This window comes from Poecilia reticulata, linkage group LG3 (genome assembly GCF_000633615.1).
Source record: "Poecilia reticulata strain Guanapo linkage group LG3, Guppy_female_1.0+MT, whole genome shotgun sequence".
Classification (NCBI taxonomy): domain Eukaryota; kingdom Metazoa; phylum Chordata; class Actinopteri; order Cyprinodontiformes; family Poeciliidae; genus Poecilia; species Poecilia reticulata.
The window spans coordinates 19987119-20009972 of NC_024333.1; the positions used below are offsets into that span (position 1 = coordinate 19987119).

Genomic DNA, 22854 nt, shown 5'->3' on the forward strand with positions numbered 1-22854 from the left:
TTGATCACTTCAAAGTTCGTGCACAAAACTGTTGTAAAAAACATAATTTATTCTGTTGAATTAAGTTTTAACTGAATCAAGGCAAGAAAGTAATCAATATTTTTCTGTACTGAATAATTTTGATAATTGTGATGTAATTCGAGATTAAAATACTGCTTTCTCAGAGAGTTTATGTTTTAAAAAAAGGTACAAAAACAGTATAACTACTGAAATTGCTGCTAAAAAAAACTGAATTCAATACAGAATCACTTTAACCATCAAACCTTATTTTGATTCACTTGCACTCAGTTGTGCTTGTTTCTTCACAGCAACGATTGAAGACATCCTCAGTGAGATGTACCGATACTTTTGTCCAACACACCAATAATGCAAAGGAAAACTTTGCAGAGTTAGAATGGATTTTCCTTCTTTGCTACTAAAGCATCTCTTTTCTAAGACTCAAATACAGGGGAAAATATGATTAAATTCTTATTTCTTTCCAACTCTCTTCTTTTGTGCAGGTATGTCGTCTTTTGCACTCCAGCCGTCGTCCGTAGTGGTGGCTGAGGGTTCGGTTGCCAGGTTTTCCTGTAAAATCAGTTCCCACCCTCCTCCCATCATCACTTGGGAGTTCAACCGGGTCACATTACCCCTCTCCACGGACAGGTATGCAACATCATCTACAGTTTAAAATCATGTACATTACTTTTTAGCACTTTTAGAACATGGTGAAAATGTGTTTGCAGACTGAACATAAGTGGACTATTTAAAAAATAAGGGAAAATAACAGATATATCTGTGTTTGACCCGTCAGCCACCAATCAAAACCAGCTAAGGGAATATTAATTAGTTCCCCATCAGGTTTATTTGTCCAATTCTAGTTGTTAGAGGTATCTAACATGTAGTTTCTACCCTGGCATTCAGAATCACAGTCCTGCCTAGCGGCGTTCTTCAGATCCAAGGCGTGCAGCGAGGAGATGCTGGGCACTACCGCTGCATAGCCACCAACATCGCCAGCCGGCGGCGAAGCACCGAAGCCATTCTCACTGTTACCCCAGGTATGTAAACCCGCACAGATAAAATAATTTGATATAAATCTTGGGACTAGAGCATCACTTTAAGTGATCTCGACCTGGGTTGCTAGGTAACGGTGCAATGCCAGTTGATTGAGACTTAAAAACGGGGACGTGATTTTATTTTTTTTTAAACGCTTGAGCTGCTTTTTGAAGCGGTGGACCTCAAATGATAGAACAAAAACATGTGAATTGTACATGTATACTGAAACTCTTGATGAAATCACTGACTCTGAGTGTTTGTCTCTACCAAGCTCCTGGCCCCATTCTTCCTCAGAGGCCACACATCATTGCTGGGCCTCAGAACGTCTCTGTGTCGCTGCACCAGAGTGCCATCCTGGAGTGCCTGGCCACAGGAAATCCCCGACCCCTGATCTCCTGGAGCCGCGCAGACAGCAAGTCTATTGATGTTTACAACACCAAAGTGTTGGGCAACGGTAACCTCATCATCACAGACATCAAGCCCCAACATGGCGGAGTCTACATGTGCAGAGCCACCACTCCAGGCACACGCAATTTTACTGTTGCTTCAGCTAACGTCACAGTGCTAGGTAAAGATTAATACATTCAGGATATTAATTTCATTTGGATGATTTCTAACTTTGAAACTTGGCTTTTGTGCTGCTGTAAAGCGCCTCCATCCTTCGTGGAGTGGCCAGAGAGCTTGACCCGTCCGCGAGCTGGCACCGCTCGCTTTGTGTGCCAAGCCGAGGGAGCGCCAGCGCCTCAGATAACGTGGTTCAAGAACGGAGAGAAAGTTCACTCCAACGGGCGCATCAAGATGTACCACAGGTCTGTTTCTACAAGGGATTTATCTGAACTTCTGTGTTTTTAAAAATAACTTTCCTGACAATTCAATTTGGTTTGCATTGAATGCAAAGACAATCCTTTAAGAGTGGCTGTAAACCAGTTCAAAGCTGTTTAAATAAATAATTTACTCTTGTCCCTACAGTAAAAAGGGAACTGAATAATTTACAGCAGTGTAGATTGGATTTTAGTTGGTTTTCCAATAATGTGTTCCTGCTCCTTATTTAACTGTCGCTGCTTGTTACAGTAATTATAGACCAACAACACCAGAAAAAACAGGTCTGCAACCTTTACAAATCAGAGACAAATAAACAAGTCTAGAGCCACAAATTTTACATAACTGTTAAAAGACAACTTCAAAATGTTTAACAAGTATCTACAATGGGAAATTTGTGTTAATTTAAAAAAAAAACCACCATTTTATTTCTGTTTTTAGATTTTAAAGCAAAGCAAAACATAAAGCGTTTACCAGAAGAGGATTAATAAATTTTCTTTGATGATGTTCTGGGAAATGATTTAAACCAAATAAAGCAATTAATTTCCAAAGTAATAATGGGAATAAATAATAAATATTACCAATACTTGTCATTCTGTTGTTGAAACTTAATGCAGGATTTATTCAATACAAAAGTATCCCTAAAAAATAGCTAAAATATGCATAGGTTATTTGTATTTTAACACATTTGTTGGTTTTCCAATGTTTTAGCCAAATTATTAAGAGTCACTTCCATTACAAATGTAAGCAAAACTTTTTTGGATATTGTGCCAATGTTGAAAAAACACAATTATGCAGTTGTGGTGTTTCCATTAAATAAGAAATTTAATTAAAATCAGACATGAATAGGCTTGTTCAAGTAAAAACAAAAAAAAGGTATTCCATTGCAGTTTTGCACAAAAACCTTTTATCAAAAAGCGTGACTTTTTTTCAAAATTGATGTTTCATAAAGCAAATTTATTCCATAATTCCAGTTGCTGCAATTTTAAGGTTGATGGAAACGTAACTAATGTTGAATGTTCGAAGAGACACTTGCGGCTTCACCGGTTTCAGGTTTTTAGAACGGGGAGCCTCAGGTGAAGAGAAACGGGTTTTATGATCTTTATTTTTGGATCTTCTAGCAAACTGGTCATCAACCAGATCATCCTGGAAGACGATGCCATCTATCAGTGCCAGGCAGAGAACGAGCTGGGGTCGGTCCTGGCCATGGCGAGACTCATCGTGGTGATGTCAGAGGACCGACCGAGCGCGCCCAGAAACATCCGAGCTGACACCGTGTCCAGCTCCGCCATCCTGTTGGCTTGGGACAGACCTCAGTACAACTCTGACAAAGTTATTGCATATTCTGTGCACTACATGAAAGCTGAAGGTAAATAATGTCTCGATACTTTGGATTTTGAGTCATTCTTTCTTTTCTTTGCTTCATTTTTGTCAACCTGAATAATTTCAAGAGGGATAGTCTTTTTCTTTGCCTGACAATTCACCCTGAAAAGCTAAGGGAATGCATTGTAGCAGCACAAAAACCTTCAAGTGTTTTAGATTTCCGCCGATAACAAAACTCGCATTCAAGCACTGCTACGTTTCCCAAAAAAATACACAGTACTTAACGACAAAGCTGCTGACTTTCCTTTGGGAAGGAAATGTACAGAATTCAACTTGAAGAAAGGACCACCTGCATGGTGTTGGATAAAGAGGTCAAAACAGGAGCTGAGCAAATTCTTTCTGTTTCATTCCTGAAACCCTGACATCTGTCAGGGATTTTCAGCTCTCGGTATAGATTTTTTGTTTTTTGCAACACAATCACGTTGGTCTCTTTCAGAAAGAATAGTTGTCCATTGACATTGACAGAGTATCAGACAGTGCACTCTGCACCTGAGGTTGTTGACAGAGAGGCTCTGCAGAAAGGAGGAACTAATTAGTCTGTGTGATGGAGTGCTCAAAAGTGTGTATTCTGCAAGGCAACAAAACGGTGTGGATTTGACAGAAAGGAAAGCATTGTTTCTTTTCATTGAAGCTTGCTCAGGCTTTCGGTCTATGTAGAGGGTCTTTTTGTTTACTCTGAAGTATTTTGTTTACCAGGTCAAGAATCAGTGCTGGTCTTTTTTTTTTTTTCTCCTGTGCCACAAATCCTGGTTGAGAATTTGCAGATTTTAGTCAGTAAATGATTGTAGCACTCAGGAAATTTTAACATCATTACACCTAATAAGACTAATTAATTTTATAGCAGGTATTAGATGTTAATTATGGACTTGGTTTCCTTTTGTATCAAGGTTTTTGGATCTGATTGGAGATTTTGGTAAAGTCTCTACATCTCCTAATCTAATCTTCTGTCCAGGATTAAACAACGAGGAATATCAAGTAGTCATCGGAAACGATACGACTCGCTACATTATTGATGACCTGGAGCCGGCCCGTAACTACACCTTCTACGTGGTGGCCTACATGCCCATGGGAGCCAGTCGCATGTCGGACCACGTGTTCCAGCACACGCTGGAAGACGGTGAGGCCTACACGCACCATTATAATCAACAAATCAATCAGTTTAATTGGTTTTTAAAAGCCAGCTCCGTATCATAACTTGCCTGTAAAATTAATTGCATCTAATGGATGAATTGTATAACTTTAGTGATGATTGCACTGAAAAGAAGAAGGAAAAATTATCACATTAGAGGTTTTTTTCTGTTGTACCAAAATTGTAGAATAAGTTGCCATTAAATATTTATTTAACAGTGTCTTCTGTTGTTTTCGCTTTTGACAAAATGTGAATTGGTTTGTTGTTTTCCATTTCATAACATCTGTGGTCTTTTTACTATGTCTTACTCCGCTTTTAATGTTTTATTTTATTATTATTGTCTCTGTTTAGCTTTCCCTATTGAACGGCACTTTGGGTAAACATATTGTGCTTTATAAATAAAATGGGCTGCATTGGATAACTCACTACGAATCAATAACTACTTCTATAACAAAAAGGTAAAGTAATAAGATGACAAACCACCAAATAATCCACCAACAATCACACCAGAATCCTCTCAAGACAATTATAAAAACCTTGTACTGCCACTGTTTTTGCTCTTGGAACTAGTTGTTGTAGATGTTTAGTTTCTTTACGCTCGTCTCTTGACCTTAGAGTCCTGAACACAGAGGAAAACACGATGGTCTCTTTTATTCCATGTCTACGGGTTCTTTAGATTTAGAAACGGTCGACATGCTTGGGAATGTTTCCCATCCCAGATATGAAAAACAAAAAGGGATTGCACTCAGAAATAGATAAAAAATAATGTAGAAAATAAAACTTTAAGCTTAAGCACATGTTGATCAGGTCGGTTTCCATTGAGGATGAAAGTTTCTATTTCTGTCTGTCTCTTTGAAAACAACGCAGCCTATCAGGACAATGAAAGAGAAAATGTTAGGACAGACTGTTCAGCCAATCAGAAGTGGATTTTGATGTAACCATGGCAACAAGTACACCAAACCGTTACTTTTTATGGTGCCTGAAAGAGACAACCTGCAGCTGCTGCAAAGTGCCTAAATACTGTAGTTTTGGTCTCACTTGTTTTTTGTGTGTTTTTTTTAGCAAAACTGTATCACAAATTTGTAAGGTCAGAAAAAGATTTATTATTTTTGAGAAAGAGACTTAAACTACGGAGTCATTTTGGCTAAATCATAAAATCCAGAAGGCTAGTTAAAGTGGACAGAGAGGAGCAAAGGGTCTCAGTAGGTGAAAGGTTAAATCCAAAGGTTGGATCGCTCTAAAATCAGGTAACAATTAATATATCAAAAGAAGATTAATTTGAATTTTAATGCTTGATTGATCTGTACAGCATGAATAATGCTGTCAAGCAAAATAATGTAATTTCCTGTTAAAATTCTGGCTAATAGTTTATTTTATCTTTCTTGGAAACCAAAAAGCAGTTCATCAGTTTGAACTGTTATAAACTGTACATTTGTTTTAGTCAAGCAAAAATAATCTAATTTATAATCAAACAGATCCTTTGTTGTCAAGACCTACTTATATCAGCTCGTTATTTTTGTGCAACTCTTTTATGCTCCAAACTTTACCTTTAGGTTAGAGCTGCCTTTTATTTCACTTCTGAAAACCATTTGTTTCACGATCTATTCCTGTATTTCCCTTTCATAGTTCCTCTCCGGGCGCCGGAGCTCAGCCTGACCAGCCGCAGCCCCACAGACATCCAGGTGTCATGGCAACCTCTTCCCATGAAGCTGAGTCGTGGGCGGGTTTCAAGCTACCGCCTGTCCTATCGCACCAGTTCGGAGAGCGCAGTGTCACAAATAGAGCTGCCTGGAGAGAAGACCCAGCATCTCCTGGAAAACCTGCAGCCGGACACCATCTACCTCCTGCGACTCGTTGCTGCCACCAGCGTAGGGTGGGGAGAGCAGTCCGCTTGGACGTCTCACCGCACTCCGAAGGCATCGAGTGCTCAAGGTGCTCCATTTTGAATTGTCATGAGACTCAAGCTGGACAAAAAACTACTACATTTTAGTGAAAACTTTTTGTTGTTCAGATACTGAGTTGGTTACTTCCAGACTTTAGGTTCAATCTGTTAGGTTTTCAGTATTAGTTCCTAAAGAAACAAACTATTAGGACATATTTTTAAATGCTAATAATTGAGATTATTTTTTACTAGTCATCTTTAACCCTTTTTACACCTAAGTTTCAAATCTCTGTCTGGATATTTTTGCTTATTTTATCTTAGTTTTTTAAATATCTTTTGAGTAAATATATTTGCCCCATAACAACTAGAACTTTCAATATCTAGCAAGTTATTTTCGCAATTCACCATCTATTAAGAGTGTGTTTCATTAGCTTAATTTCACTCCCTGCTATGGCAGGTGTGATTATTTAAGTTGGTGAAGAATCGTACAATTGTACATAATTATGCATTGTGTCACTATAAGTGTTCCTCAAAAGTATTCATGTCTCATGTGGATACAACAACCAGATTATGGAAGCAGATTTGTTGAAGAGAAATATCAACATTGCTGTCTATCCTTTGACCAATCAAACAACACTTTGCACAGAGTTTTATCAAAATAGTTAATTTGGTGTTGAACAAAATAAATTTTCACCATGCGTCTTCATCAATGAGAGTCAATTTTGGATGAAGCATGTAGGGTTTTTTTTAATTCCCTTCAGAATCATCAGAGGAAGAGCGACCATTACTGGGTGTGTTCTGTGAATCAGAAAGGCACGGCTGACTTGCAGAGAATAAAACGATGTAAAACCTTGGTAAATAAATGTCCGATGTCCTGCTTTAATACATAGGCGTCTCTAACTCTGTCTCTGTGCAGTTCCTCTTGCTCCTGAGCTGTACCTGGAGCCTCTGAACTGCACCACTATTTCAGCTCGATGGCATTTGGCGCCCAGAAACTCGGCCAGCGTGCGCGGTTACAGGCTCTTCTACCACGAGGAAAGTCAGCTGGAAAGCGCTCCACTCCAGCTGCAGGCCTCCGCTCACAAACACACCATTGGAGGCCTGGGTGAGTTTCACTTCAGATATTACTTTATGCTTTATACGTAGACTAAGACTCCTTTAATTATCCTATCCCTATTTTAGGGAGATCTGTTTTTATTGTGTCCTAAACCTTAAACAAACACTGGAATTTAAAAAAGGGTAAAGCCTGAGGTATATTGAACCTATATATTGGTTTTATTTGTCTATTACCCACTGACTGGTTTCATCACTTCATCATCCAAAGTTATTGTCTTCAGGAAGCTCTCCAGTTCTCAGAGTCCAACTAAAATAGTTTGGTCTAGGTTTAACTACAAATGTACAGCTAGAGGAATTATTGGCATTGCAACAATCAAACCCTTCTTTTAATTGTTTGCATGTTTCCACTGGTCATTTTAACAATTTGTCTTTGGTGAAGAGGTTCAAGTCTGGACTATCTCCTTGTCTCTACCATTGGGCTAAATCGATTTTATCAATGAATCAAATATCTGGTTTTTGACGGTTAAATCTTTTGTAAATCTAGATTTTTTTTCTCTCCCGCCATTGCACTAGTTAGGTTTCCATAGTTCAGAGCAGCCATCTTGTTTGACAGGCATTTTTTAGAGCCTCTGTTTATTTGGACTTTGAATTCAGATCAACTTTATGACGACATATAAGGGCCAGACTAAGATTTTTTTTTTTTCAGAATAAAGTCAAAATAATATGAGAGCCGTAATATCTGTAGAATTAAGAAGTAGAAAACTCCAACACAAAGAAAGCAACAATTATCCAATGTTTTTCTTCTTAAAACACCTTTTTTTTCTCGTAATTTTAAAACTTTCACCTATTAAAATTGCGTCTTTATTCTGTTAATATTATGAATTTATTCTCATAATTAAAACAAAAGATATTTTAGTCTGACCCTCTTATCCCAATGTACAACTCAAAGAAGGGATGATTGAAACAAAAGCCACTTTTTGAAAATATTTTCATTTTCGTAACAAAAATCAATTAAAATCAAAACTGGTTGAAAAAGAAGCAGAGATTTTATTTATAATTTACCCTCATCTTGATCTCCCTCCACATTCTCTCCAACTTTACTCACATGCTCAGAAAAAGTCCTAGATTCAGGTAGACGCAGTCGTCGCATCTGTTGACACCCAAACTTGTGAATGATTAACAGGCTTAAGTCTTGTCATGTGTTGAGCAGAGTTTCTCCGGGTCTAGAGAGAGAACAGAACCACATCCCACTTCCCTGACCTTTCACCTCTGGGCAGTATTTCTGCATGGGGCTTTTCTGTGGCTGCTGAATAGACTTTGGGGGCACATCAGAGCTTTTCTGACCCTTTAGGTCAGATTTATTTTCTGTGTTTTGTTTGAAAGAGGAGCGGGGGCTCCGGCCAGTGTGCTGGACATCTGACCATCTGTGGCCAAAGGGGTCAGCCAGCTGGTCAGCGGCTAACTTGTAAATCAGGAAGCTCTGTGATTGTAGAAGATCAGGAAGGCACAGTAAATCACAGCTGGTGTTAAATATCGATGAAAATCATTAGCAAGAGTCATAATGTACTTAAGAGGCTGTAGAAAACTGTCAGTATCTCAATATGTTCAGTTTTATACCAATGTAGTTATGCTTTCTGGATATTTTTCTTACTGTAAAATGTATTTTAAATGTAGCAACTGGCTAAATAAATAACAGAGATGTAGCTGAAATGAAGAGAATAGTTGTTTTGTTCCTGTTTGTTAAAAGACTCTTGCAGGGTTGTGTGTTAAAAAGAAGAAAGCTGTTCTGTGGAGGCTGATTTATCACGTGTTTTATGGCTGCTTTGAGCAGTTTTGCTTGAGGAGCACGGAGATCAAAGAGTCTCATTGTGTTTGGCTTTCAGAGCCACAAAGAGGGTTTATTAGCCAGGACCTAAAGGAAATGCATCCCTTGGCCAAATGAGTTGTTGCCCAAACAATAGGCAGGTCTGAGAACTCCCTCACTGAGCTGCAGCCCTTAGTACAACCAGATGTAAATCTAAGATATGCAATGTTGTAAGGTTAAAACATAATGTAATGTATGTTATTTTGCTTGAGTACCACAAAACGTGGATGCACTTTTGCATTAAATTGGCAAAATAAATGGGAAAGAGGCTGAAAAATTGGAAAGTTACACATTATTTTTAAAGTAATGGAAAATCTAGAGGGTTGTCATCGATTTCACGCAACAAAATTACTTAAAAACCACACACACCTGTGGTCATCCCACATCCTCTTCAATTATTTAAACATTTAACTTATACAAAATAAACAGCAAGAGACACTTTTCTTTGAAATAAAAAATGTCCCTCTGAAATGTTTTTCCATATTTCCTTAGTAGGTAAAATGTTTTTTATTTATTAAGACATCCAGGTGATTAGTGCAATGTGCTTTACATAAAATTAGCCTAACTCGTGCAGATTTTACGTCCAATGCAAGTACATTGAACCAAACCTTTGAGTTGAGATTAATCTCCAAGATTATATTTCTCACTATAATAACATAAAATTATTTTATAGTGTTTAAGGCAGGTAAACCAAAAGCAAAATCAATTAATGAATCTTAAAATCGAGGAGGTCTTAACCTGATAGCCGAGGGGATTTTTCCTGACCTAAAGAGATGAGAGCACATTTGGAAAACATTTCTTTTCATGCAGCACTCCTAGTTTGATTTATATTTGACTAATTCCACTATAAACCATGCTGTGGACCCTGGTAACTTGAATCATGTGGCTTTGAAGCAGCGCAGGCTGCTGAGGCTTATTGAGGCTGATCTTTTACAGCAGGTGATCACTCCAAATTAAATCTCCCTGCTCTGTAAATGACATTTCCTATAATCCACTTGGTGTAAAACACAGAGGCTGTGTCTTTTTTCTGCCAGCACCATTGATCCCTGAACTTTTAACTGTGGCAGTATCGGATTCTGCTGAGTCAGCAGCTACTAGAGCGATGTCGCCCCCCAACCACCATTTACAGTTATCGCTTATGACAGTCCCGATGATTAAAAGCTCACCATGAGAGGCAGGCATGTGTTGGAGCGGCTCCAGCTGGGTATAAATGGCTCGGTGGTTTGACCCTTCCTCACATGTGTACGCTGCTTGGAGGTGCATTTACTGCCCAGGCCTAAATACCCGTCATACCTGTTGGCACCAGTCGGCGCTGTGTGCACAAATGTAGATTTATGTCACGCCATGCTGCATCCCGTCTCACTCTGATGAAAAGTGTACAGAAACACTTGTAAGCGCTCTAAAAGGCAGAATTTTAAAAGGTTATGTCACGCTTAAGCTGTGAGTACGTCAGTGTACGTCCGAGAGTTGATTTGTGTGAGTAAGTTCAATAGAGACGAGGCGGGGGGGAGGATGATGGATGCCGTGGTGTGGGGGTCCATGCAGGACTTGACGTTTACGGCCCCCGTTCAGACCCGGCTTGCTGCGGCCTGGGGGGCTTTTCGCAACAGAACAAAACTTCAGGGGCCAGCAGGAATTAAGTTTCATCTGTAAAAGGAGGGAAAGAGAAAGGGGGGGAACTGCAAATGGTTCAAACACAACAATATACAAATGACTGAGCATCTTTAGTTCTGGCACCCAAAGCAAGCTCTGCAGCCATTTAAGGAGTACATAGTAGAGGCGAGCCTGTTGTGTATCATTTATCGTGATTAATTTCTTATAAGAATTTTGATATATCGCTGATTTAATAAATTCCAATTAATGACCTCTAGAACTGACCGTATTGTCAGCATTGTTATTTGTATTATTTTCTCCAATATTTGTTCTATAAGAGTATCAATAAATATGATTAAATGCAGTTACTGTGTGCAGTTTAGACCGTTTTTATGAGACTGGAGTCTTAACAAAGTATTATGAAATGTTTTACAACAATATTGGCGTTTGTGTGGCTATGATTGCTGTGTTGTGCAGTCACAACCATGCAGTACCTAAAAAAGAAATAATAAATCTTATTTACGATAAGGCTACGACAAAAGTTATTGTGACGGTTATCACAATACCACAAAATATAATAAAAATAAAGTCCATATCACCCACCAGTAGTACATATTATATAACAGGATATTTGAAATTGTATTTGCTTTATAGATTTGTATTTATGTATTTGATTTAGTCAAAATTCAAAATAACATTGTTTATATTTTTTGTACTTTTTTTGTTGTTGTATTAGTGTTTTTAAATAAACCAGTGTTTATTAGGCTATCCTAGATTATATTGATGTAACTTTGTATTTAGTCGCATGGTAATGTTTTGGTTTTACACCAGGAAGCCAAAAAACAGACCTATTGACTGAGTTGTCTCTTATCAGGATGCTGCTACATCCCTTTTTAAGCAGCAATTTAATTCCCACTCTTTGTGAGATTCCCTGGTTTTCCACTCACTTCCTCTTCTGGACCTCCCCCCTTTTCAGTGTGAGATGTGTATCCCCTCCTTTTGCAGGATTTAGCTTGCCCAGATTCCATGTCAAAGGTCATGGCCCAGATGTCAAAGCTTCCCCCCTCTCAGAGCTCCTCTTGCGCATAATTACGGCAGGCCCATTGTATTTGTAGAGCTGGGAAGAGGTGCGCTCTAAATGCCTCCTCCTGTTAAGAGGTGGACACTGGGGTCTAAACTTAAAAAAAAAAAAAAAGCTACTCTGGAAGTCAAGACAGTTCAAAATCTCTGAGTTTAGCTTTAAGTGATGCTGTTTCTGCTCAATTTTGATTAATTTCAGCATTTAAAAACTCACAGGAACCATTCATCTCATTAATCCGCTGCTCTTTATTGTCTTTGCAACTAATTGTTGCAGTGTAGGACTCGCCTCTCATCTCATATATCACTCCCACCTCCCTGGATTCTTTGGTTTTATCTCAGTCTGACCTGCTGGCCCTGCTGTGGCTTCAGTGAAACTCCTCGGGGCTGCATTGGGGGTGCAGGCAGCTCCGCTCCACCCCTGGCTAAACTTTTCAGCCTCCATGGAAACAAGCTCGTCCTCCTGTTGTCTTCTTGTCTTATGTCCTCACTGCAACAGATAGGCATGTTTGTCTCCTACTAAACACAAAATACTGTGAGGTCATGTCTTTTTATGTGTTTTTCAAAACTTGCCAACTAACTTTTTGAAATTAATAAATATTGTCCTAATCTTAAGTGATTAGGACAATCATTTAAGACACTTTAATCTTAAATGAGACCTACATTGCGAAATTCACATTTTTTCCACTTTTTTTTTTGCTTCCATTTGGGTCTCAACTTCTTCTAAAAACTAAAAAAAGTGCTAAAAAAAAACACCCAGCTGTTTTTCACAATAAGTTAATGTTTGTTTGGTGTCTAGAAATTGAGCAGTTTCTAAAACTATTTCTATATGTTACTTAATTTTATTAATACTATTATTATGCAACAATGTCAAAAAATTCCTGATTATTAAGCCGTTACCTAGCAACCCCACCCAAGCCCAGCCCAGTTACCCAGCAACCCGAGCAGAACTCAAGCACATTTAGTCAGCTGGTTTTACTGCTCTATACACTGTACAAATGAAAAGACAAGTGTTTTGTTGTTGACCAACTATTCAGAAACCATTTGTACAAACTAAAATCTAAGAATAATTTTGTATAAAATAAAAAATAAATAAAAATGTGATGAACATGGTTTGTAAAACCCATAAACGTATCCTAACATGTTCCAGGAAGAACAACATGTCCCCTTTAAAATGTGAAATCGTATGCAGCATTTAAATCCTGGCCTGGTCATTGTTTGAGGAGTAAAAGGTTCATTTGGTCAGATGGCCAGTGGGTCTTTGTGGTCACGGAGGTCACAAGTGCTGCTGACCGTCTGCAGCGCCCCCTCCCTGGGGATTCTGCCTCTCTGTTTGACCCCCAGATTCAGACCTCGAATCGAAGTGGCCACTGACTGAAGTGGCCAGAGAAAAGCCTTTGTCATTTGCTATCAAAAGACCCGAGCTGACAGGGTGATGGATAGTAGAGCTTCTCTGTTCTGCTGCCCTTTGTGGGGTTAAACTGACCAGAGGACTCCCATCACCAAGCATCTGCTCCGCTGGGCCACCTCTCTTTCCCACCACACCAGAAAATCCCACCGACCCCACACAGTCCAGCTCTCTTTTAAACTTTTAACCCAATATTGAATGAGTTATATTCATTTAAACGTTGCAACTGTTTCTCAATTCAGACCCAAGAAGGAAGTATCATGTCAAGCTGCTAGCTTACAACGCTGTTGGAGACGGGTACCAAGCAGATCAGACCATCAGCACTCCTGGATGTGTCTGTAAGTCCAAACCTGGAAAACCTCTGACTTCCTTACTTCACTTCAGCTGAACTAAATCTCAATCTCTGGTAGCTGTTCGAGATCGCCTCGTGCCGCCTCCACCGCCTCCTCACAACGTTCAGGCCCGGACCAACAGCTCCTCGGCCGTGTTTCTGTTCTGGGGCCGACCGGCCTTCACCTCCAGCCATGCACTGAACTACACTGTCCGCTGCAACCCAGTAGGACTGCAGAACGCCTCGCTGGTCCTCTACCTGCAAACGTAAGAACTGTCATGAAGATTAAACCAACTTTGAGGTATTTTTATTATTTATTTTTAGGACTCAAACGATTAATCGGAATAATCATGATTAATCAATTATTGAAATAATTGTCAACTAATTTAGTCATTGATTTAGGAATTGTTTCACATTTTCAGCTTAAATCCTGAAGTATCCATGTGCTGTTTGTGTTCCTGCATCCTCTGCACAGCTCCACATCTCCATCTCCTGGACACTTTAAACAGGCTGGCCCAGCTTACAATCTGAATAACATCAGTGGTGGCCTCATGGTGCCAGAAATAATTAATCTTACAGCTACAACTTTTTCTCTGTCTTTTAGCTCAAAGCCAGTTGAGCAAAGTGCTTCATTTAGTTGGTTTGATGTTGTTTTCTGACCTGTCATGTCTTCTCTCTGCAGAGGCGAACAGAGCCTTCTTGTGCATGATCTCGAGCCGAACACCAAGTATGAATTTGCTGTACGCCTTCATATCGACCAGCTCTCCAGCCCCTGGAGCCCTGTGGTCTATCAAAACACTTTCCCTGAAGGTAAGTTTAAATTTTAGCTATTATTTGAAGCTAAAATTGCTCATCTAATGGTACCGGTGCACATTTTGAGTTTGTTCTTTCCTCCATTATCTCTTAGCTCCAACATTACCTCCTTCCAACATCAAAGTGACGCTGATTGAAGAAGACACGGCGCTCGTTTCGTGGAAACTCACAGATGAGCCAAATGTGGCCGTAACACACTACACTATACTGTACGCCTCACAAAATGCCTGGATTGCTGGTGAATGGCAAGTCCTGCAAAGAGAAGGTGAGGAGGACAACAAATGGAGAAAGTATTCACAACTGTTCACAGACACAAACCTCAATTGGGTTTTTATGTAATTGGACACAAATGCAAAGGGATGCACTGTTTTCAACATTTTCTTTCTATAGAAACACTTTTTGCTGCAATTGCATCTTCAGACATTTTGAAGTTTGTCTCCATCAACAGTTATAGATTTAAACATTTGTGTATTTTCTTTGACAAGTAGCTCAAATGCAGTCAGACCTGATCAAGTGTGTCTGTGAGCATCACCTTTCAAGTTTTGATTTTAAGTTGGATTGATGTCGGGACTTTGACTGGACCGTTTGATCTAAACAATACCAAATCAGCTCTGGCTGGATGTTTAGGGTGTGTTGTCCTGCTGGAAGATAAATGCAAACCACATTTAAAAGATATGAATGGACATTTTTGTAAGTATGGATGCACAGTAGATAGAATAACTAATTCTCTCTGTTTTTACCTCAGAAAGAGGGAGGAAATGATCATTCGGATTAATCATGATGAATCCATTTTTGAAATAATCATCAATTAATTTAGTTAGTGGTAACTAGAGTACGCAGATTTGAAATAAAGGATATTTGCTGAGAAAGACAACCTATTCAGAACAGTAATTAGGCCAAGACTGAACAAAGATATAAACATTTTGCATTTGTGATAAAAACATCTTCATAAAAAATTTTCACCCAATCTTTATCTGGTTTAAATTCACTAAAGGAAGGCTATGTTATTGCATTTTAGGCAATAAAATCTTTATTTTCTTCTTTAAATCAGGAATTGAATTGTTGGTTTATTTATCATCTTTTTATGTAGTTCTAATATTGCATAAAAAAGGTTAAAGTGGTTGTTTTATCTGATTGTCAGAATAATCGATTACAAAAATAGTTATTAGTTATAGCCTACTCAGAAATATTTCAGACTTGCTGTTGACATCTAAAAAAACAAGTTATATCTGATTAAAAAGAAAAGGTTTGTTCTTTTTAACCTTAATTGGTTTTTACTATTTTAATTAAAATTCACCTGATAACTGATTTTTTTTTTTTGACAGACATCCTTTCAGAACATGAAAACTTCAAAGTCACACATTGCTGCTCCATGTACAGAGGAATATTGTCACAGTTTAGTAATATAAACCTGCTGTCTGGTGTGTGATGCAGTAGAGCTTCTCTTAAAGCGTAGATGACCCCAGGAAACACACAAGCAGAGCTCATAGCAACCCCCTCTGCCACTGGCCAAGAGGTCAGAAGTGAAGTGGTTCACAAAGCCTCCTTCCTCCCCCGTCCACCTCCCAGAAGCCCCTGCAGGGACCCTGGTGATGAGCTAGCAGGGCGGTACCAGGTTAGGGAATGTGGACGGCCCTGATCCCCCCTGACCTCCAGGTTTTACCCTCAGATGGTCGTCTAGTGAGGATCCACTTTGGCTGCATCGCAGCATCAAACTCTACACTGGTTCGCTTAGCATAAACAGAAAAGTTATAGTTGCAATTGAAAACAAAATTACTAATTTGCTTTTGTCATAGTGTTTTTGTTCTTAAAGTTGTTCTTTTAATTTCTATTTATATTGAACACAAGAAAAAGTGACTTTTTTTTTTTTTAGATAAGTTTAATTTAATGACTTTGTTATTCACTTAGACTAGAAATGGAAAATATTTCAAATTTAATATCAATTAAATTTGGCACATGTTGTAATCCTTGAATGCATTTTGACAGAGTGTGAACAAGTGTCAATTTTTTCAGTTTTCTCCTGTTTTTTTATGACCAACGTATAAAGTTAAATTGTGCTTAGACTAAGCTCTCCTTATTCTCTCCCACACAATTAATCAGATTAATCAATTACTGAAATAATTGTCAACCAATTAAATAATCATTAACTGGAGTATATTTTTTGCAATTTGCTAAAATAACAATACAATCAGAGCAGTAATTAAGCCAAAGCTGTACAAAAAATATATAAATTGTGCAATTATATTGAGAAACTGTCATTGACTGTAAATATTTGGCTGAGTTTTAGCTTCGCCAGGTTCAAATTCTGCTAAATATTATTGTGTTCAACATCTTCTACTAGCTAATTATTAATAAAAAAAATAAATAAACCAATAGATTTAACATTAAGTCAAGCAGGAAAGGGTGAGCTTTTCACATGTTGATGTTACAAGTATTTTTAAAGCTGCAGATGGATCCTTTGCTACAGTCAATCATATTTGGCAATAAAATGTTTTCAGATTTAAAAAAGGAATTATATTATTTGTCTATTTGCATTTTCTTAAGTATTCCTAATATTGTATAAAAATAGGATTAAGTGGTTGAATGAAAAATCTGCAGTATGTGAGTTTTCTTTATCAATTACTAAGTGATTATTAGCTGCAGCCCTTTACTCTCACATGTAAGTAAACAAGGCAAAAAAGAAAACATCATTTTCAGCTGTTTACTCAAAAAGTGTTGCGTCTGACCACAGGAAGCATCACCATGGCGCTGCTGGAGAACCTGAGTCCAGGCCAGGTTTACTTGGTAAAAGTTTCAGCATCCAACAACATGGGCGACGGGCCGTTTTCTGACGTGGTGGAGCTGACGGTAAGGGCAGACCTCTCCTCTGGTCATGATGCCGGACTTTCCCATGGCTCCACACACTCCACAGGTCAGTGAAAGCCACATGGCACACTCACGCTAGCTGGTTTTTGAAAATGAGACTGGGCTCGTTACTTCAAGTCGTGATCCACTGCAGGCTTTTCTGATGGCTTCTACCACCTGGACCAAAAGTCAATGACGGGGATCAGTGTGGGCGTCTGCATCGCTCTCACCTGCATCATCATCTGCGCTTTCATCATAGTCTGCAGGGGCAAAAACAGGTACGCAGCGTCTCTGAATGCTGGGGGCATTTATTTTCTCCATTTTTCCAGCTACTTAAAGTGTCACGCTTTCTGTTTTTTTTTTTTTTTCAGGAAACTATCAGCTGTGAAAACGTACGGAGACGGGGAAAGCACGTCTGCTGCAGCTGCAATACATGTAGGACCGGAGGGAGACGTGCAGATGGCCGAAGTGACTGTACCGATGATGAGTCAAGGTCATTTCATTGATGCAAAGGTAAATTAGTCTGCTGACCGACGTCAGATGCATCAGAAGTTATTTATAAAAATATTGCAATACTTTCTATTATATGGGGAATTTTTTTTTTCTTTTGCATTCCCTCGCAATTAAATTACCAAATACACCCCGTTCTTATTTTGTATAGAGTCACAAATGTTGATTTACTATTAAAGAGTCTCAGAGAAAATGTGTTTATGTATTCTTAACTCTTTGGTGCAAAAAACATGTTTGTGAAAGGTTGAGAAAATCATTCAGACTACCAACACAATAGAGAAACAATCAAAACTGACGTTTTTATTACCCTGTGAAAATAACTCAAAAATAGTCCGGATAGTTTGGATGTATTTTCAATTTTTTTTCCTTCATACGGAAAGTTTCTGTTTAAATCTCAGAAGGGATGGAAAGAAATAAAAAGTCCATGTTTGGCCGGTTTGCTTTTGTATTTTGCACATAGGTTTGTGGTGCATTTCTATCCTAAATAAAAAGGTATAAAACTTCAGATATCTCAAACAAGATGTTAACATACATGAAACACCTGAAATAATAGCAGAAAGACTTTCAGTATTCAATTGTGCCACACCAGCAAATTATTGCAAGGGAGCGCAAAGGAAAAACAAACCCTTCTTGTGCCTCATGGGTGCTGTATTATCAGAATTAATGTAGCATTTAGATTAAAAATGTTTGTGTTTTTTTACTGAAGGGTGGAACCAGCCTGATCATAAATTCTAACGGCCCTGTTCAGCCCAGCCCTGATTTAAAGAACAAGAAGAAGAAGAAGAAATGGTCTTTCTTTAGAAGTGCAGTGAAACAGGACAGGAAAATTGTGCAGGTAGGTTCAAGTTCTTATCTTTAAATTTAAGATGTAAAAGAATAAAGGGGGAATTTGCATTAATATTTCCAAGTGCAACTATTGGACTCAAATAGTCCAAAACACAAACATAACTTTATAGGAAGGGCTTCTCAAATTATGATTATTTTTGTAATCAATTATTCTGACAGTTAATCAAATATATAATTCTGCAGATTTTTCAAATAACCACTTATACAAAATTAGAAACACAATAACATTTCAACAATTAAACTTTTTAAAATTAGGAAATAAGTTTTTTATTGCCTAAAATGCAATAATAAAGCATTCCTTTAGTGAATTTCAACTGGAAGAAACTAAAACTAGGACACTTCATGAGTTCTGATTAAACATTCTTATAAAAAAGGTGTTTTTATTGTTAAACGTATATAAATTATACAGATTTTGCTTAAATACTGCTCTGAATATAGTTTTTTTTTTTAAATTTTATCAAGTCTGCATACTCCAGTTAATGTTTAATCATTAATTTGTTGTAATCAAATTGTCATGATTGATCCAGTTAATCATTTCAGCCCTAGTTTGTTGAACATGCTCGACAATTTGGTTTGAGAAAGTCTAAGTCAGGATTATTTACGGTGTCTTTTTCACAATGTTTGACCAAACTTTCTCTGTGCTGCAGAATGAAAGAAACGGCACACTCTCTTACCTGCCTGGCGCCACCGTGTTGACCTACGAAGAGGAGCTTTCTCCAAACCACCCTGCCACTCTTCAGCACCTGCTGGGTCATCCTGGTGACGCAGAAGGCTCATCCAACAGCGAGGGCAGCCATGAAACGGGCGACTCCGGGCGCTTCTCTCATGACGACACGGAGCTGACCAACTCTGGGCCCAACAGCCGCCCGCCGTCTCTGACAGAGGACGACGGAGGAGACTTTGACCATGGCGGGGAGCTGCTGGAGAAGAGTCCTGCTGACCTCAAGCTGAAGGAGTCTGTCGAAGCCAGCTGCAGTCATCAGGAAGTCCAGAGAAGTTCTCGGAGTGAACTCAGTGTGTAGCTGCGTCTGCGAGTTTGGATGTAGGTGTGAGTGTGTTTCAGGAAGAAAGGGAGTGTAATTCAATCATACAGCAGGTGAAAAGTAGGTTTGCATGTTTACGCCACATCTGGATTATTTGGTGATTATAAACTAAAAGAGAGTCGATAATTAGTTCACAAAAAGGTAACAAAATCTGCCTACTACCTGACTACATAGTAATTAATCAATAACTATCATAAAAGAGACATGATCAATATCAATAGAAAATATTTCCGATAGAATGATTAATAATTTTACTGAACTCTAATAGGTTTCCTCTGAGATGTAGAAAGACGAAAGGCTTTAACTGTGGTTACCAAGGTTGGTGGAATCAACTCACTCTTTGGTTACCTAGCAACAACCTGTTAAGTAACTTGAGCAGCAGCAGTTCAAGTTTTTTTTTCCATTGTGCCTCATCACTGCTTAAGAATAAAAATTAAAAACGGTGTGAAATGAGAAAATCTGTGTAATAGCACAAGAGGAAACTGGATTAACCAGTTTGGCAGTATTTCGGATATTTAAAACAAAGACCCTTTGCAACTAGTCACTTAATTATTTGCAGCGCCATGATGGACATAGGAAATGAGGCCTGTTTTCCGAAGTTGTTGCCAGTTTAATCATGGCGTCGCCTTGTTCGAGTCAAGCTAATTTGTCTTTGAGCTTAACACACCTGGTTGGAGCTCATAGACGGCGGTATTTACAAAAGTTTGACACTTAGAAACCGACCCGTACTTCCTCCCTCCTGACGTGTTGATCAAATTACCAACTTTGCCTGAGTTCAAACCACATGATTTATTTCACTGTCATGAACAGCGTTCTCCTTACGCAGGAGCAGACGTAAAGACTGACCGTTTTTTTTTTTGTATGCTAGGCTACGTGACGGTGGGGCATTGTTTCCATGGTTATTAATGGTTAGACGCTACCGTCTCCATAATGCGATACTTGACATCTTTCTAATCATACTTACTTATAAAGTACATGAACATTAGTCTTCTTACCTTGTAAAAAGCGTTCGCTGCAAATCAGTGATTACACCGAGGGCTGACAGTCATTATGATTGACGGCTGCTATCTATCCATCCCCGCCGTATCTTTCCTCGTTAAAAGTTATACAATAAAACGACAAGTTTGGTTTTCACGCTTCTCTGCTTGTGACTGCGCAGCACCACGTGACCATTTTAACTGCGAAATCAACTAAATAAAAGCGATATTAAGGTAGCGCATGTGTTTTTGACAGGTTTTACTGGAGCACATTGGTTGTTTTGACGTCCGTCGTGGCGGTGTGGGCGGAGTTTCGAAGAGAGTGACGTCACGAGCCGAGTGTCACTATTTGATCCGAAATGCTTGAATATCTTCCAGCACTACATAGCAAAAGTACACATCCAGAAACTAAACAAACAACTTTCTGCTTTATAGGTAGATTTTGTTACTTTTGCGCTGTTCTAGAATCAACTTGTCAAACACTCACTTAAAAATTATGCTGAAATTACCACAAGGTTTGAATGTGTGTGAGAGTTAAGTTTGAGAAAACAGTAAAGAAGCACAGTGATAGGAACCAACAAAGACGGTATGAAAGTGATTTTGTTTAACTTTTTCTATCTGTGAATCTYTTTTTTTTTTTTTTTTTTTTTTTTTTTTTTTTTTKTWTATTTTGAAACAAAAATCTCACCCACCATGAATGTTAAAAGATTGTCTGAAATGTCAAAAAAAGGCATTTCTGAGATTATTTATGAGAGTTTATCACTGGAGCAGAAGGGAAATGTGAGTCCTTTTTGCAGATGATCTACCTCGGTTACCCTCAGGGCAAACCTTTCACTAAATATTTAATAACTACTTTTGTTGCATGGTGAGCTGTTTCAGCTGCATCACTTGCTATACTTCCTGATGACTGTCTCCTCCGTTTGTCATCTCTTTTCTTTTGCGTTGTTTGATTTGGCGGATGGTAAGGGCGCTGTAGCTTCCTCCTCTCGCTCCACCAGCTGTGTGGAATGAAGGCTTTAAACTTCACACCCACTTTGTTATTTAACCCCTCAGGTGTTGCTGAGGTACTGAGCCAGTATTAATAATATTTGTGTTCATTTTCTTTTTGTCCATTATTGAGTAATGGTATGAGAGAAATAATGAATGTCAGATTTTGTTCTGTATGTCGGTGCAGTTGCCCTTGCTACTCGCGTTTTATACTACCTCGTTTTAAGAGTTGTTTTTATTGTCGTCCTCTTTTCCTAAACTCAGGGAACAAGGTTTAGTACGTTTGAAAAGCCATGTGGTACTACATGGCGAACTGACAGGGTATCTTTTCAGTACTAACCTCTTTTAATGTTTTATTACCTTCAGAGAAAAAGCTGAAAATGTATTGAATGTACCTCTGACGTTGTGAGCACGCCGCTCAGACGTTGGATAGATTCCCCTCCCCTTTTGCAGTGTCTGTTTTTACAAGCGCCAGTGTTCACTTGATTTTGTGCAAACATTCACACCAGAAGTGCTTGCAGTGGCATATCTGAACAGAAAAGCTTTATAATTGGCCTTAATGTGGGCGGCGTCCCCGGGTCCGGGCGAAGGAGCCGCTCCACGTGAGGATGCGACACATGAAGAATGATTGTAGTGAAAGCGGTGGAAAGTGTTTAATCAGAGATTGAAGTGAAGAATGAACACCATAAAATGTTTTACCTCTAAAGAATCTATTTTTCTTAGAAGATAATGTACTTCCGAGGAGTACACCTTGTAGTTACTTTGTAGTTTGTTTGTTTTTTCTCTGCTAGCGTAGGTGAAGATTAGCACTTGTCTGCCACAAGTAGTTTATGTTAAAGGTGAATATGCAGCGGTGACCGTGACGCTAATACCCAAAGAGTTGTTTGCTGATTTATTTGAGTTTATTCAGGCCTCTCGGCTGATCTTTGGAGGACAGAGAAATAATCAAAGGAGACCAAAGTGGCTTCAGGGATCAGTTGAGGCGCTGCTCCTCAAACAAAGCCTTGCACATTAGTGGCCTTGGCCCGCGACGAAGAGTCCTGGAGGTTGTGGGTTGAAACTCTGAGGAAGTGTCCAGCTTCATGGAGTGACTTCTAATAATCAAGATTATGCACGCTGACCAAATTTTCCTTCTGCAGAGTTCCTCATAAGCTGCTGCAAACAGATGTAGATGATATTAAGAGATAAATATGTTATATTATATTGGTTAGTGGTCTGTTTTGCAGCAGCGCAGGTGCATGTAGATGTGCACCCACT

At 38.8% G+C, this 22854-nt stretch overlaps 1 protein-coding gene and 2 long non-coding RNA genes across 5 annotated transcripts in view; 1 reads left to right on the plus strand and 2 right to left on the minus strand.

The window, feature by feature from the left end:
* prtga (protogenin homolog a (Gallus gallus)) overlaps positions 1–21269 on the plus strand; it is a 32772-nt gene extending 11503 nt beyond the window's left edge. Inside the window, exons 3-19 of one of the 2 annotated variants that reach the window (XM_017303813.1) lie at positions 501–645; positions 904–1037; positions 1307–1603; positions 1685–1844; positions 2976–3223; positions 4190–4354; positions 5993–6298; positions 7165–7353; positions 13489–13584; positions 13657–13843; positions 14260–14387; positions 14485–14655; positions 17122–17301; positions 17389–17512; positions 17606–17747; positions 18451–18579; positions 19238–21269. In XM_017303813.1, coding sequence (XP_017159302.1) covers positions 501–645; positions 904–1037; positions 1307–1603; positions 1685–1844; positions 2976–3223; positions 4190–4354; positions 5993–6298; positions 7165–7353; positions 13489–13584; positions 13657–13843; positions 14260–14387; positions 14485–14655; positions 17122–17301; positions 17389–17512; positions 17606–17747; positions 18451–18579; positions 19238–19612 — 3176 coding nt within the window. In that variant the 3' untranslated portion in view covers positions 19613–21269. The remainder of the gene's footprint in view (positions 1–500; positions 646–903; positions 1038–1306; positions 1604–1684; positions 1845–2975; positions 3224–4189; positions 4355–5992; positions 6299–7164; positions 7354–13488; positions 13585–13656; positions 13844–14259; positions 14388–14484; positions 14656–17121; positions 17302–17388; positions 17513–17605; positions 17748–18450; positions 18580–19237) is intronic. The other variant, XM_008405397.2, reaches the window with a different exon arrangement.
* Positions 12068–13750, minus strand: LOC103462531 (uncharacterized). Its single transcript, XR_533359.1, has 2 exons — positions 13621–13750; positions 12068–12328 (listed from the first exon to the last, which is right to left on the minus strand). It is a non-coding gene; the product is annotated as an uncharacterized LOC103462531 (long non-coding RNA).
* Positions 13751–19352, minus strand: LOC103462530 (uncharacterized). Of its 2 annotated transcripts, none has more exons than XR_001776415.1 (5): positions 19265–19352; positions 14923–15031; positions 14497–14642; positions 14238–14364; positions 13751–13835 (listed from the first exon to the last, which is right to left on the minus strand). It is a non-coding gene; the product is annotated as an uncharacterized LOC103462530 (long non-coding RNA). The 2 variants fall into 2 exon arrangements; XR_533358.1 differs by having other exon boundaries at positions 14238–14381.
* Positions 21270–22854: the final 1585 nt, after the last annotated feature.